The 15,727-nt window shown below is 42.1% G+C and overlaps 1 protein-coding gene across 1 annotated transcript in view; it reads left to right on the plus strand.

Moving 5' to 3' along the window:
- NBAS (NBAS subunit of NRZ tethering complex) overlaps positions 1-15,727 on the plus strand; it is a 678,694-nt gene that overhangs the window by 220,867 nt on the left and 442,100 nt on the right. The window contains 1 exon segment of the mRNA XM_044291127.1: positions 9,123-9,245. Within this exon segment, the coding sequence (XP_044147062.1) occupies positions 9,123-9,245 (123 nt within the window).

Consider the following 15,727-nt stretch of genomic DNA (forward strand, 5'->3'; position numbering starts at 1 on the left):
CCTCCTTCCCTGTCCCACCCTGTGTCCCGAAACGGTTTCATGGTCTGTCTCCATTGTCTGTACGCCACTGGGCATGTTGAGATCCAACATAACTGATCCTTCCTTTCCTAAACATCTGTTGTTGAGGGAGAGTCGGGAGACCTCCCATACATGTGTAGATGGTCGTCCGTTCTGGCCAGCATTAAACAATTGTGTATGGCTAACTTTAGATTTAGCTGGGCACCCAGTAAAGTGAGATCAGATCCATTGACAATCTCTTGTCTTTTGTTGGTGACCAAACAGTCGCTGACGTGTGGCTTTGAGGAAAACAAGGATTGGATGTGCTGGTGTTGAACCCGTGTAGTTTTTTTCGTTGTGCATTCCTTTAAGTAGCTCCAGACGTTTCTTGCCACCTCTTATCCACCACTTTCTATCTCCATAACCTACATGAGTGGCCCGAGTGGACATGCATGTTCCTGAGGAGTCAGTGTCTGCTGGTCTATACAGGGAGTGCAGAATTATTAGGCAAATGAGTATTTTGACCACATCATCCTCTTTATGCATGTTGTCTTACTCCAAGCTTTATAGGCTCGAAAGCCTACTACCAATTAAGCATATTAGGTGACGTGCATCTCTGTAATGAGAAGGGGTGTGGTCTAATGACATCAACACCCTATATCAGGTGTGCATAATTATTAGGCAACTTCCTTTCCTTTGGCAAAATGGGTCAAAAGAAGGACTTGACAGGCTCAGAAAAGTCAAAAATAGTGAGATATCTTGCAGAGGGATGCAGCACTCTTAAAATTGCAAAGCTTCTGAAGCGTGATCATCGAACAATCAAGCGTTTCATTCAAAATAGTCAACAGGGTCGCAAGAAGCGTGTGGAAAAACCAAGGCGCAAAATAACTGCCCATGAACTGAGAAAAGTCAAGCGTGCAGCTGCCAAGATGCCACTTGCCACCAGTTTGGCCATATTTCAGAGCTGCAACATCACTGGAGTGCCCAAAAGCACAAGGTGTGCAATACTCAGAGACATGGCCAAGGTAAGAAAGGCTGAAAGACGACCACCACTGAACAAGACACACAAGCTGAAACGTCAAGACTGGGCCAAGAAATATCTCAAGACTGATTTTTCTAAGGTTTTATGGACTGATGAAATGAGAGTGAGTCTTGATGGGCCAGATGGATGGGCCCGTGGCTGGATTGGTAAAGGGCAGAGAGCTCCAGTCCGACTCAGACGCCAGCAAGGTGGAGGTGGAGTACTGGTTTGGGCTGGTATCATCAAAGATGAGCTTGTGGGGCCTTTTCGGGTTGAGGATGGAGTCAAGCTCAACTCCCAGTCCTACTGCCAGTTTCTGGAAGACACCTTCTTCAAGCAGTGGTACAGGAAGAAGTCTGCATCCTTCAAGAAAAACATGATTTTCATGCAGGACAATGCTCCATCACACGCGTCCAAGTACTCCACAGCGTGGCTGGCAAGAAAGGGTATAAAAGAAGAAAATCTAATGACATGGCCTCCTTGTTCACCTGATCTGAACCCCATTGAGAACCTGTGGTCCATCATCAAATGTGAGATTTACAAGGAGGGAAAACAGTACACCTCTCTGAACAGTGTCTGGGAGGCTGTGGTTGCTGCTGCACGCAATGTTGATGGTGAACAGATCAAAACACTGACAGAATCCATGGATGGCAGGCTTCTGAGTGTCCTTGCAAAGAAAGGTGGCTATATTGGTCACTGATTTGTTTTTGTTTTGTTTTTGAATGTCAGAAATGTATATTTGTGAATGTTGAGATGTTATATTGGTTTCACTGGTAAAAATAAATAATTGAAATGGGTATATATTTGTTTTTTGTTAAGTTGCCTAATAATTATGCACAGTAATAGTCACCTGCACACACAGATATCCCCCTAAAATAGCTAAAACTAAAAACAAACTAAAAACTACTTCCAAAAATATTCAGCTTTGATATTAATGAGTTTTTTGGGTTCATTGAGAACATGGTTGTTGTTCAATAATAAAATTAATCCTCAAAAATACAACTTGCCTAATAATTCTGCACTCCCTGTAGATGGTTGGACCGCCAGCTTCTTAATATCTTTGACCAGCTTTAGACCCTTAAAAAAGGCTGAGGAAACGTTTTGAAGTAATTCATTATGTCGTAAAACTTAAGTAAAGCTGTAAATTATAAAGCTGCGGGCATCACAACCCTGTTCATAATCGCCGCTGGCTTAGTATTTGCAAAAGAAATATCTTTTGGTATGACTTTTTCTGATTTACGGATAAACTCTGTCAGTCAGGAACCGAATGGAATCATAAATATCCTCTTTTCATAAAGTCAGCGGCGAGGCCTGAGGAAGCCGGTGTCTGATGCTAATAGATGTCTGATAGTAGAATGAACTGCACAGGGCCAGGAAATATACACATCCTTCATGCTTCTTACTATATGAAAATACAGGCTTGCTATGTGAAGCAGACGTCGTCCTTGTCAGATACCATAAAAAAAATTCTCTTAAATTATTAAACATTTTGCTCAACCATTTCTTAAGTATATTCGTTTCTGTCTCACAAAATGCTGTACAGTCTGAAAGGACCATGTTATAGAGCAGGCAGGAGCTGAGCAGATTGATGTATATTTTTGTGGGAAAACAAACTGAGTAAAACCATGTTATTTATACATGTATATCTTCGATTTTTCCACCTCCTACGGATAACTATTGGTACAGGGAGAAGGTGTTACCAGTGATCACACTGTACCGCTAGCTGTTCACAGGAGGTGGAAAAATATATAAATGTATAACTTACAGGTTTTAGGGTACGTTCACACTAGCATTATTCTTTTCCGGCGCTGAGTTCCGTCCTTGGTGCTCTATACCGGAAAAGAACTGATCAGTTTTATCCTAATGCGTTCTGAATGGAGAGCAATCCGTTCAGTTTGCATCAGGATGCATCAGTTCAGTCCCTTTTAGTTTTTTGGTCAGAGAAAATACCGCAGCATGCTGCATTTTTCTCTCCGGCCAAAAATCCTGAACACTTGCTGGAATGCCAGATCCAGCATTAATTTCCATTGAAATGCCTTAGTGCCAGATCCGTCATTAAAATTGCCGCATTGACAGATCCGCTCTTCCCGTCTGCGCATGCGCAGACCTTTAAATCTGTGAATTTTTTTTTACTGGATCCGTTTTTCCGGATGACACGGATCCGGTATTTCAATGCATTTGTCAGACGGATCCGCATCAGGATCTGTCTGACAAATGCCATCCGTTTGCATCTGGATTGCCGGAATCCTCTGCCGCAAGTGTGAAAGTACACTTACTGAATCTTTTCTCATAAAATACAGTATATATTAATATGTTCGGCTTCTCCTGCTCTAAAACATGCTGCCTGCAGATTGCTTTGGATTTAGTGATGACAGGTCCTCTTTTTGAGCTGAGTAACAAGCAATATGGCTGCCATTATAAGCTTCCACTAGAGCTGACACTCAGCTTTCCATGACTCCTGATTGAAAAACCTACCTAGTTAATCAGCAGTTCATCCCCCTTGCCCTTATTACCACATGATGTTTAGGAACTTTCAATATTAGTTCTCATATTTACTAAAGAAAGTAAGAAAGTTTGATCTATTGTGAATTAAACTTGTGAGAACCTGTCAGCACAACACACAGTGCAATCTGCAGACATCACGTTATAGAGCAGGAGGAGCTGAGCATATTGATACATAGTCTGTCAGTCACTGATAGTTGTACACAGGGGAGGTGTTATCAGTGATTGATAGCATTCTCTGTGTAAGTGTGTATACAGAGATAGCTGTCAGTCACTGATAGTTGTACACAGGGGAGGTGTTATCTGTGACAGCATTCTCTGTGTAAGTGTGTATACATAGATAGCTGTCAGTCACTGATAACTGTACACAGGGGAGGTGTTATCAGTGACAGCATTCTCTGTGTAAGTGTGTATACAGAGATAGCAGTCAGTCACTGATAACTGTACACAGGGGAGGTGTTATCAGTGACAGCATTCTCTGTGTAAGTGTGTATACATAGATAGCTGTCAGTCACTGATAACTGTACACAGGGGAGGTGTTATCAGTGACAGCATTCTCTGTGTAAGTGTGTATACAGAGATAGCAGTCAGTCACTGATAACTGTACACAGGGGAGGTGTTATCAGTGACAGCGTTCTCTGTGTAAGTGTGTATACATAGATAGCTGTCAGTCACTGATAACTGTACACAGGGGAGGTGTTATCAGTGACGGCATTCTCTGTGTAAGTGTGTATACATAGATAGCTGTCAGTCACTGATAGCTGTACACAGGGGAGCTGTTATCAGTCATTGATAGCATTTTCTGTGTAAATGTTTATACAGAGATCGCTATCCGTCACTGATGGCTGTACATGGGTGGACTTAAGTATAGCAAGATAAGAGGCTTAAATGTATAAATTACAAGTTTTACAGAATCTTTTCCTATAAAACTATATAGCAATCTGCTCTCCTCCTCCTCTATAACATGCTGCCTGCAGATTGCATTGCATTTAATCACTTTCCCATAAAACCCTTATAATGAGAGTTTGGCTTCTAAAGTAGCCAAAGACAGTAGACAATTTGTCACCAAAACTGTATGCAAACAGTCAGATACAGCATATTTTTTGTTTACAATTTTTAGCAGTTGTGTTGGATTTTTTGCTTGAAGTTGGGGGTAGAATAGAATAGAGCATAATGTTGTCATTTGTCCTTCCTTCAGGCTGCTATTTCTTCCCTTCTCGTCTAACCACTTCTTCTCGCTCCCTAACCTTTCCTCAGCTCTCCCTAACCTTCTTTTCTCTCTCTCTCTCCTTTACCTTTTTTCACCTCTCCCTAATTTCCCATCTTCTCTCTAACCTTCTCTCATCCCTCTAACCTTCCCCTGTCTCTCCCAAACTTTTCTTTCTCTTTCTAACGTCCTCTTCTCTCTCTAAACTTTAATTTTCTCTCTCTAACCTTCCCTCCTCTCTCCCTAAACTTTCCTCATCTCTCCCTAACCTTCCTTCTATCTCCCTAACCTTCCTTCTATCTCCTTTAACATTTCCTCATCTCTCCCAACTTTCCCTTCTCTCTCCCTAACCTTTGTTTTCTCTCCCTAACTGTCCCACCTTTCTCCCTAACCATCCCTCTTCTCTCCCTGCCTTCCCTCCTCTCTTCCTAATTTTTTTCCCTCTCACTAAACTTTCCTCCCCTCTCCTTATAATTTCCTTCTCTCTCCCTAACCTTTTCTTCTCTTTAATCTTTCCTTCGTGCTCCCATCGTTTTCCTTTCTCTCTAACCTTAATCTCACCTTTCCCCATAACCTTTCCTTTCTGTCTTACTTTTTTTCTTACAAGAGTCAACTTAAAGGATTTCTTTTCTGCAGTCCACCGAGCAGTTTCTGAAAGTTAAGCTGGGTGTAGACAGTTCAAAAGCAGAAAACACTACCACAGTAAGGAGGACAGCACGGTATAGAAGAAAAATGATAAGGTTTCCTCTGTGTTGCTGTAAATTGTCTTTGCAGCTGTCTTCCAATGTCATCTTGTCACCTGGGACACATGGGAACAAAGCAACTTCTTCAAGGTCAGGAGGAACCGATAGTAGGATACAGATCGTAATCTCCAGCAAGTCCCTGAGTGTCATTGTTATTCAGACAGGCGTTTAACCACCCGCACTAATCCATCTATCTGCTGTAACTGGATAATGAAGCTGTAGGTTTAATAAAGTGACTTAATTTCCACCACCTGCACTTACCATATGGAAACCAGCCATAAGACAAGCAAAATAAAGTTGTAAATAAAGACAGATTATATAGTAAATGAACGTGTAAACCAACTCTTCTGTCTACCGGGAAGAACAACTACGTGCTTGGCTCGGTTCATTACATAAACTAAAGTTTAAAGTATGTCATTGTAAGGAGATGAGATACAATGATCTGTTATTTCTGCCAGACATACACCAAAAACTCATTTCATTTCAGTTTCCTAAGACAAGTGTGCCCAGTAGACACCTTTATAGGTGCCCACCCATCAGATACTGATGACATATCCTGAGTATCGAAATATCGGAAAACCCCATAGAGTTGACTTGTTATTTTCATGAAATCTGTGAAGATTGGTGAATGTTGTGAAGATAGTTTACTGCGCTGCAAAAGTGGGATCACCATCTAATTGCTAAACATAAGATAGGTCACGGTAGAATTACAAGGCATCTAACCATGCTGTCTGCAATGCTCCAAATCTTAAAATTTAGTCTTGGAATAAAATAATGAGAAGACATGACTCCTGTTAGTATTTGAGTCTTCCTAGACCTCTTCCAACTCCAAACGGCAGAAGACTCTCTCTTTATTAGCAAAGCCCTGGGTGTCACCCTTACAACCTAAAAATGCAAAAGAGCCAATAGGATTGTGACATGTGTTTTAGCAAAGACTGATGTTCATATCCTCATAGTATACATCTGGATGCAATTAGTATACTCCAGGTGGGAAAACCAGCAGAGGAATTCCTTGTATAGATTCATGATGTCCCCTGTGTAGCCATCTATCTTTTATCCAAATATTGCAGCCCAGGTATAGCCAAGACTGAATTATGTTTAAAATGATCCGACCGTATAGGCTGACCACGCACATTCATTAGCTGTCGGCAGAACGATCGTTCTCCCGGCTTCCCCATGCACATACACGTTCGGTTCAGCCGAACATGTCTATGTAGGTTATGGAGAGAGCGGTGAAAGCCACTGCCAGACAGTTTTGGTGGCGGGTATCTTCCCGTGGAACAAAAGAATTGGGTGAAAATATTGATTTCGCCCCCAATTCTTGACTTCTCTGTCGAGGGAGAGTCGGAAGCTCCCTACACACATTAGAGAGCTGGTCAAACCCGCTGTTCTCGGTGGGTTCAGCCGATAAAAGTATAATGTGTTTCGGCTAGGTTAGGAGAACACTCAACATGTAACTCATGTCTGTGCACAAGAAGAGAGCCTCCATTTATGTGGTTAATAAAAAGTTACTGACATTACCACATAGAGCTCTTAACGGATTTCAGAAAATCTGAGACCCTTGGACACTACACTCCACACCCCCTGACAGACCCGATACCCCATTAAATCAACCTTTTCCATGGCCCAGCTGCTTCTGTATCTCAACCATATGACCACATGCACGTTTTCTGTCCCCCATGGGGACTACTTACCCTTCCATGTTGTCCCCTTTTCCTCTACATCCACTGGTTATCTGTCCCACTGTCTAATTGGTAATTGAAGGGTTTGTCCACATCTCCGTTTTGTAACTCCTTTAGTCTGTTCTGGCAGAGGATCAGACTACCAGGGTTACCATATCCAGCATAACTGGTCGCCACTGGATTATATTGGGATCTGGTGGGTTTCCTGCATAAATGTTGGCTTTCTTGGAGAAAAATACAGCTCCATGAGATGTGGTCTTCTATTCTACACTTCTTCTTGAAAGTCCTATTTTTATAACTTTTCAATGTTCACTAACTTTCCATTTAACTTTGCATACATCGATAGTACAGGCGAATACGTGAAGCTTTCTTATATACTGTATATAAGGAAAAAAGGCCTTTTTCTACAGTTATCATGCCCCACCCCCCATTTCCAAAACAAATTTCTGACTACTTTCTAACTAACTAACTAACTGAGATTTGTAATAAATCTGTCTTGTTAAAACAAAGATTGAGTGGCATGCTCACTGAAGAATCAGAATAGGTGTTAAGCGAACTTCTGTTTTCAAGTTCGGCGTACAAGGTTCGAGTTATCTAAGAATTCCGTTATGGATTCCGCTACCACGGACCATAACTTGTACGCCGAACTTGAAAACACAAGTTTGCTCATCCGTAATCAGAATGTGTCTTCCTTTAGAAGTCCTTGGAGAGGGGAGGGAGCGGAGTAGTGAGCTGCAGAGAGACAGACACTGCTGATTAATAGTGAGTTTTGCCTCTCAACTCAAGTGCTTTTTTACATCAATACTGCTCAGTCCTTCTCTATAATGTCCTATATAGCTCTTCTCAGTGAGGGAGCAGAACCTCCTGCTTTTCTCCATGTGCACTCCTGGAAGCCAGCCTCTACCTACTAGTTCAGGGACAACTGAGAATTAGAGATGAAACCTGCAGAGGGAAAAATCGCAAAAAAAATTGGCAAGCCATATAAGCTCAGAAATAGTGTTGCTCCTCATGTACCTGACAGCTTGTTTTGCAATGTCATCTGTATGTGTAGGGGCGATTTAAAGTGGTTTTCTGGTACCTTGTACTCATTTTCTCATGTAGATCAACTCCAAACACCTTTTATATCCCTGTTCGGTGTTCTGCTGTCACCGCCGCTGGCCCAGATGTTTGCAGGTTAGGGCTCATTCACACAACCGTGGGCTGCCCATACCCTTGATACGGACCACAGCTTGTGGTCCGCAATGCACGGGCACAGGCCGTGTTAATCCTGTATTGCGGTGCTGACCCATTGATTTTAACGGGTCCACAATATACAATATACAGCAAAAAATAATATCCTATCTTTTGCAGCGCAGAGAAACATACACAAAAGCCTATGCAAGCGTCTCTGTGGGCTTCCGATCCGTGCCTCTGCTCCGCACTGTATCTTGCGAATTGCGGACCCGTTCAAGTCAATGGGTTTGCCTTGTCAATGGGTTTGACATTTGCGGTCCATAATATGGGCACGGATGGCATACGGTCGTGTGATTGAGCCCTTAGACTGTTTCTGGCCCTCATTCTGTGCTAGATACTTTCAGCTAAGTTCTCCTGGCAGTGTAAATCTGCCCCCTTCTCTCAGTTCCTCCCCTGCAACGTACGTGACATCAGTGATGATGCCCCATACATTGCCCAGACAGGAGGATTCAGATTCCGTAATGGCACATCACAGGACGTGCCAAAAATTGAACTGTTTCCTTTTTCAGGTTGAGTTGAGGGTTGTTTTTTGAGAATAGTCCGAAGAACGCCTTGAAGCATAATATATGTTATAGTACCTCATTGTCGCCAATTACTTTATTAAGTATTATTATTTGATATAACACACAGATATAACATAATACATGTGAAGTATTACAGTTGATAGTTTACGTTTTTTTATGTTTGCCGCCTGCCACGATCTCTTAGCGATCATTATATCATGCTTGTATTGACAGCGTGTCAGAGATCCTGGAGAAGCATGGACTACAGAAACCCATTTCATTTGTGAAAGAAACACAGTCAAGTTTAGAAGAAGCTCGCAAGCTGATCGTACGGCTGACCCGGCACACTGGTCGCAAGTAAGGATCTTTAGGTTTCTTTTGGTAATTTTAAGAGGTTATGAAAATCATGCCAATCTGTTTCTAACAACACTACAGCACAACAGCCCTTTACCTCTATTGGATCCAGAGATCTCTCCATTCATTGCTCCAATTGTTCAGCTAGGTTTATTTCACACTAGTAGCTCAGGGGGTGTGTCCTTTTTGTCCCAACTCTCTCCCTATCACAGCTCAGGGGATGTGTCCTTTCTGTCCCAGCTCTCTCCCTATCACAGCTCAGGGGATGTGTCCTTTCTGTCCCAGCTCTCTCCCTATCACAGCTCAGGGGGTGTGTCCTTTCTGTCCCAGTTCTCTCCCTATCACAGCTCAGGGGATGTGTCCTTTCTGTCCCAGCTCTCTCCCTATCACAGCTCAGGGGATGTGTCCTTTCTGTCCCAGCTCTCTCCCTATCACAGCTCAGGGGGTGTGTCCTTTCTGTCCCAGCCCTCTCCCTATCACAGCTCGGGGTGTGCCCTTTCTGTCCCAGCTCTCTCCCTATCACAGCTCCAGGGGGTGTGTCTTTCTGCTGCAGCTCTCTGCCTGTAACTGCCTCAGATGGATAGAACGGCATGAGCAACCACCTCAACCGCCTTACTTAGTTGGACACAGAAATAAGGCAGAACACTAACAGCAGGTGGCACTATACAGGTAGATTTTAGTGAAAAGCTCAGTGGCTATACTAAATTTTTATTTACATGAAATTACTTAAGTATTCATATCTTGGTGATGGTTTAAAAAAAAAAAAGTGCAATACTTTATTATTGGGTAAACCCTTTACATGCAGTTTACCATTAACGACTTTGTGTTACCATTTCCCTTGTCAGTAGGGCGTCTCCTTACGCTGACACTGTTCAATCATTTTTTTATTGCGTCACACTATGTAGTGATGCACTATATCGATAAGTGAATTGCCTAGTTACAGACGTGGACAAAATTGTTGGTACCCTTTGGTCAATGAAAGAAAAAGTCACAATGGTCACAGAAATAACTTTAATCTGACAAAAGTAATAATAAATTAAAATTCTATAAATGTTAACCAATGAAAGTCAGACATTGTTTTTCAACCATGCTTCAACAGAATTATGTAAAAAAATAAACTCATGAAACAGGCATGGACAAAAATGATGGTACCCCTAACTTAATATTTTGTTGCGCAACCTTTTGAGGCAATCACTGCAATCAAACGCTTCCTGTAACTGTCAATGAGACATCTGCACCTCTCAGCAGGTATTTTGGCCCACTCCTCATGAGCAAACTGCTCCAGTTGTGTCCGGTTTGAAGGGTGCCTTTTCCAGACTGCATGTTTCAGCTCCTTCCAAAGATGCTCAATAGGATTGAGGTCAGGGCTCATAGAAGGCCACTTTAGAATAGTCCAATTTTTTCCTCTTAGCCATTCTTGGGTGTTTTTAGCGGTGTGTTTTGGGTCATTGTCCTGTTGCAAGACCCATGACCTGCGACTGAGACCAAGCTTTCTGACACTGGCTAGTACATTTCTCTCTAGAATTCCTTGATAGTCTTGAGATTTCATTGTACCCTGCACAGATTCAAGACACCCTGTGCCAGACGCAGCAAAGCAGCCCCAGAACATAACAGAGCCTCCTCCATGTTTCACAGTAGGGACAGTGTTCTTTTCTTGATATGCTTCATTTTTTCGTCTGTGAACATACAGCTGATGTGCCTTGGCAAAAACTTCGATTTTTGTCTCATCTGTCCACAGGACATTCTCCCAGAAGCTTTGTGGCTTGTCAACATGTAGTTTGGCATATTCCAGTCTTGCTTTTTTATGATTCGTTTTCAACAATGGTGTCCTCCTTGGTCGTCTCCCATGTAGTCCACTTTGGCTCAAACAACGACGGATGGTGCGATCTGACACTGATGTTCCTTGAGCATGAAGTTCACCTTGAATCTCTTTAGAAGTCTTTCTAGGCTCTTTTGTTACCATTCGGATTATCCGTCTCTTAGATTTGTCATCAATTTTCCTCCTGCGGCCACGTCCAGGGAGGTTGGCTACAGTCCCATGGATCTTAAACTTATGAATAATATGTGCAACTGTACTCACAGGAACATCTAGTTGCTTGGAGATGGTCTTATAGCCTTTACCTTTAACATGCTTGTCTATAATTTTCTTTCTGATCTCTTGAGACAGCTCTTTCCTTTGCTTCCTCTGGTCCATGTCGAGTGTGGTACACACCATATCACCAAACAACACAGTGATTACCTGGAGCCATATATATAGGCCCAATGGCTGATTACAAGGTTGTAGACACCTGTGATGCTAATTAGTGGACACACCTTGAATTAACATGTCCCTTTGGTCACATTATGTTCTGTGTTTTCTAGGGGTACCATCATTTTTGTCCATGCCTGTTTCATGAGTTTATTTTTTTACATAATTCTGTTGAAGCATGGTTGAAAAACAATGTCTGACTTTCATTGGTTAACATTTATAGAATTTTAATTTATTATTACTTTTGTCAGATTAAAGTTATTTCTGTGACCATTGTGACTTTTTCTTTCATTGACCAAAGGGTACCAACAATTTTGTCCACGTCTGTATATGTTGATACATTTCCAGAAGGAATAACAGAAGCACTGCTCTGTTCACATTTGCACTGTGGTTCTGATTAAGTTTTTGTCCTCAGCATTGTTTTTACCTTAAAAAATACCAGAACCGTGACTGAAAATCTTATGGACCTCATTCTGAGTCTGTGGGATCAGTTTAAGGTTTGCCTGCACTCTATGCGGGTTAGTCTACATTCACACTCGCGTTTTGGGCGGATCCATCATGGATCTGCAAAAACGGATCCGTTACAATAATAGAACCGCATGCATCCGTCATGAATGAATCCGGTTGTATTATGTCTTCTGTAGCCAAGATGGATCCGTCATGAGCACCATTAAAAGTCAATGGGAGACGGATCCGTTTTCTATTGTGCCAGATTGTGTCAGAGAAAACTGATCCATCCCCATTGACTTATATTGTTTGCCAGGACGGATCCGTTTTGCTCAGTTTCGTCAAGCGGACAGCAAAACGCTGCAGGCAACGTTTTGGTGTCCGCCTCCAGAGCGGAATGGAGACTGATCGGAGGCAAACTGATGCATTCTGAGCGGATCCTTTTCCATTCAGAATGCATTAGGACAAAACTGATCCGTTTTTGGACCGCTTGTGAAAGCCCTGAATGGATCTCACAAACGGAAAGCCAAAACGCCAGTGTGAAAGTAGCCTTGTGCACATTTTATCCACGCGGGTTTTGTGTGGAAAAACCGCAGCCTAATACGGTACCAGCAAAATGTATGAGATTAGACCAATATCATAACTTTGCTTTTCTTCTTAGGTGCGGAAATTGACCTCCTGTGCGGATTTTAAAAACCGCAACATGACAATTGTTTGTGGGATTCTGTACCTTCTGTAGAGCGGTTTTCCCCATAGACTTCAATGGGGTGTTAACATAAAAAGAAAATGCACAATACAAAGTGCACAAAAAACGCACCAAAACCATGATAAATAGTGCAGACTTTTTGTGTGCACAGTATGAACAGGATGTGAAGGGAATGTGTCTCCAGATAGTGACAAATGTACTTTTGTCTAAGCTTTACTGAACATGATTATGGGAGCGGCCATCTTGCCTCAGCTGTACCTAACAGCATTTAGAAATATACTTTATAGCAGCCACCAAGGGCCATAGACAAGATTTACTGCAGGAGACCTCATTAACTTTTATGGGAGAGTTTTCTACACATGCTTGCTGACTTATACACACGTCAGGAGGGAGTATTTTAGTTGTGACCATCACCTATTATGAATGATCTATGTGTGATCTATTTATAGAGCTGTTACCTGCCATTGTAATCCCGCTTGTGATGGTAATGAGATGACTGCTGAAAGGTTACCTGCTCAGACTATTAATTGAAACATTTTATTAGCCTTAGTGGCCAGTGTGAAAGCTGCAGGATACATAGTGATAATCTAAAATTAAAAATAACACCAAACATTTTTTTAAAATATGTTTACTATAAAATTTGTACTCCCCTTAGCTAAAAAATATTCCTCAAAAGTGCTAAGAGGATTATTATAATTAGTTTTTTACTGTTATGCAAAAAAATGCGACACCTGCCCATATATACATACATAAGCGGAAGAACTACCGTAGCCGGAAAGGATCAAATCTACAGGGTTTTTTTTCTATAGATTTTATTTTTGCCTTTAATAATGAATTATTACAATTTAGGGTCATTTAGGCTACTTTCACACTAGCGTTCGGGCGGATCCGTTCTGAACGGATCCGCTCATAATAATGCAGACGGAGGCTCCGTTCAGTACGAATCCGTCTGCATTATTTTAGCATAGAACAGCTAAGTGTGAAAATAGCCTGGGACGGATCCGTCCAGACTTTCAATGTAAAGTCAATGGGGGACGGATCCGCTTGAAGATTGAGCCACATTGTGGCATCTTCAAACGGATCCGTCCCCATTGACTTACATTGTAAGTCTGGACGGATCCGCACGGATCCGCACGCCTCCGCACGGCCAGGCGGACACCCGAACACTGCAAGCAGCGTTCAGCTGTCCGCCTGTCCGTGCGGAGGCGAGCGGAGCGGAGGCTGAACGCCGCCAGACTGATGCAGTCTGAGCGGATCCGCATCCATTCAGACTGCATCAGGGCTGGACGGCTGCTTTCGGGTCCGCTCGTGAGCCCCTTCAAACGGAGCTCACGAGCGGACACCCGAACGCTAGTGTGAAAGCAGCCTTAGATAGTGTCCTTTAAAGTACATCTTCACTTTAGGCCTCATGCACACGACCGTTGTGTGCATCCGCGGCCATTGTTCCGTTTTCCGTTTTTTTTTCTGCGGACCCATTGACTTTCAATGGGTCCGTGGAAAAATCGGAAAATGCACCGTTTTGCATCCGCATCCGTGATCCGTGTTTCCAGTCCGTTAAAAAAAAAGTGACCTGTCCTATTTTTTTCACGGACGACGGTTCACGGACCCATTCAAGTCAATGGGTCCTTGAAAAATCACGGATGCACACAAGATTGTCATCCGCGTCCGTGATCAGTGTCCGTTTTTTCCCATAATTTCAAAGGCAAACTTGACTTAGATTTTTTTTTTTCATTTTTCATGTCCGTGGATCCTCCAAAAATCAAGGAAGACCCACAGAAGAAAAAACGGACACGGATCCCGGAACAACGGAAACTGTTTTTGCGGACCGCAAAAAAACAAACCTCCGTGTGCATGACACCTAAAACGGTGAAAAAACTGACATGTTGCTTGAAGGCTATGTACACCTTTGCAGACTTTTTTTTTATTATTATTGCATTGTAATCATTATGAGCTAAAATCATTTTTTAATTGGTCTTTATTAAAAATATTGAGCCACTTTCTCGGTGCAGGCTTGAGATTCTCTAGTAGCAGGCTCTGTGTTTTTACTCTTTCAGTCAGCTCATCTGACGGCTCCTTATCTCTGACCTCCTAAACACTTATTATAGCTCAATTTTTATCTTACTGATAAGAATGTGGCTTAAATAAGTGTTTATGACCTTTTACTAATTTAGAGATGAGGGTTATTAAATGACCGTCACAAAGTGAAAGTATTATTCACTCAGCTAGTGACATAACGGCTGAATACCGTATTTTTATTAAAGACCAAATGAAAAAAAATTTTAGCCCAAAATTAGTAAAATGCAATCATACATTTTTTTCTTTTTTTTTCTTGAAGGTGTACATAGCCTTTACATTTTTGCTTTCAAGGGCATTTTACCTTGTTGTCCTGCATGTTTGTAAAGCTGTGTGACTGCATATTCAGCCTTGGAGGAAATAAACAGGTCTGTGTGACAAGGAGAGGCAGTCCTTTGTATAGCTCATACACGAGCGCAAACGCTACAACAGGTTCCTACAACAGATTGAAAGTTAAAGGGAATGAATTTTCTGTATTTAAAACCAGATAGTGAAACGTATTCCTTTTTTTATTTTATGTACATGGATGCAACCTGAGCACCCATTAACAGTATTCAAGGACAGACTTTATAGTGACCGCATGGACAGTAGGATGTTCATTGACTTCTATGGGCATGCTCTGTGACCCATGCAGAGAGGGGGAGGAGCTGAGCTGTGTTCATCACTTATTTTAACTTGTGTGATTCTGTGTTCCATACAAAGAGTTTGCCTCTGTGCGGAAAAAACCCTGAAAGAGCCGGCATCTGCCAGTTCCCACTGGAGTGGCTCCTAAGACATGTATTCACTGGTGGCGCTCAGCCATTATTATCCAAAAAGTTCATACAAAAATAGAAAAAAACAGTGCCACTAACACTTATATAAATAAAGTAGCACAAGTGCTAAGCACTTCTGTTTTTTTTTCTTCTATTTTTGCACACATTTTGTGTTTGCTTATACACACATGGTCACAGCTCATCTCCTCCCCCTCCCTGCTTTATTAAAACCCTGACCTTCCCGGGGATTTCTCCAATG

This window comes from Bufo gargarizans, chromosome 4, assembly GCF_014858855.1.
Source record: "Bufo gargarizans isolate SCDJY-AF-19 chromosome 4, ASM1485885v1, whole genome shotgun sequence".
In the NCBI taxonomy this organism is placed as follows: Eukaryota; Metazoa; Chordata; class Amphibia; order Anura; family Bufonidae; genus Bufo; species Bufo gargarizans.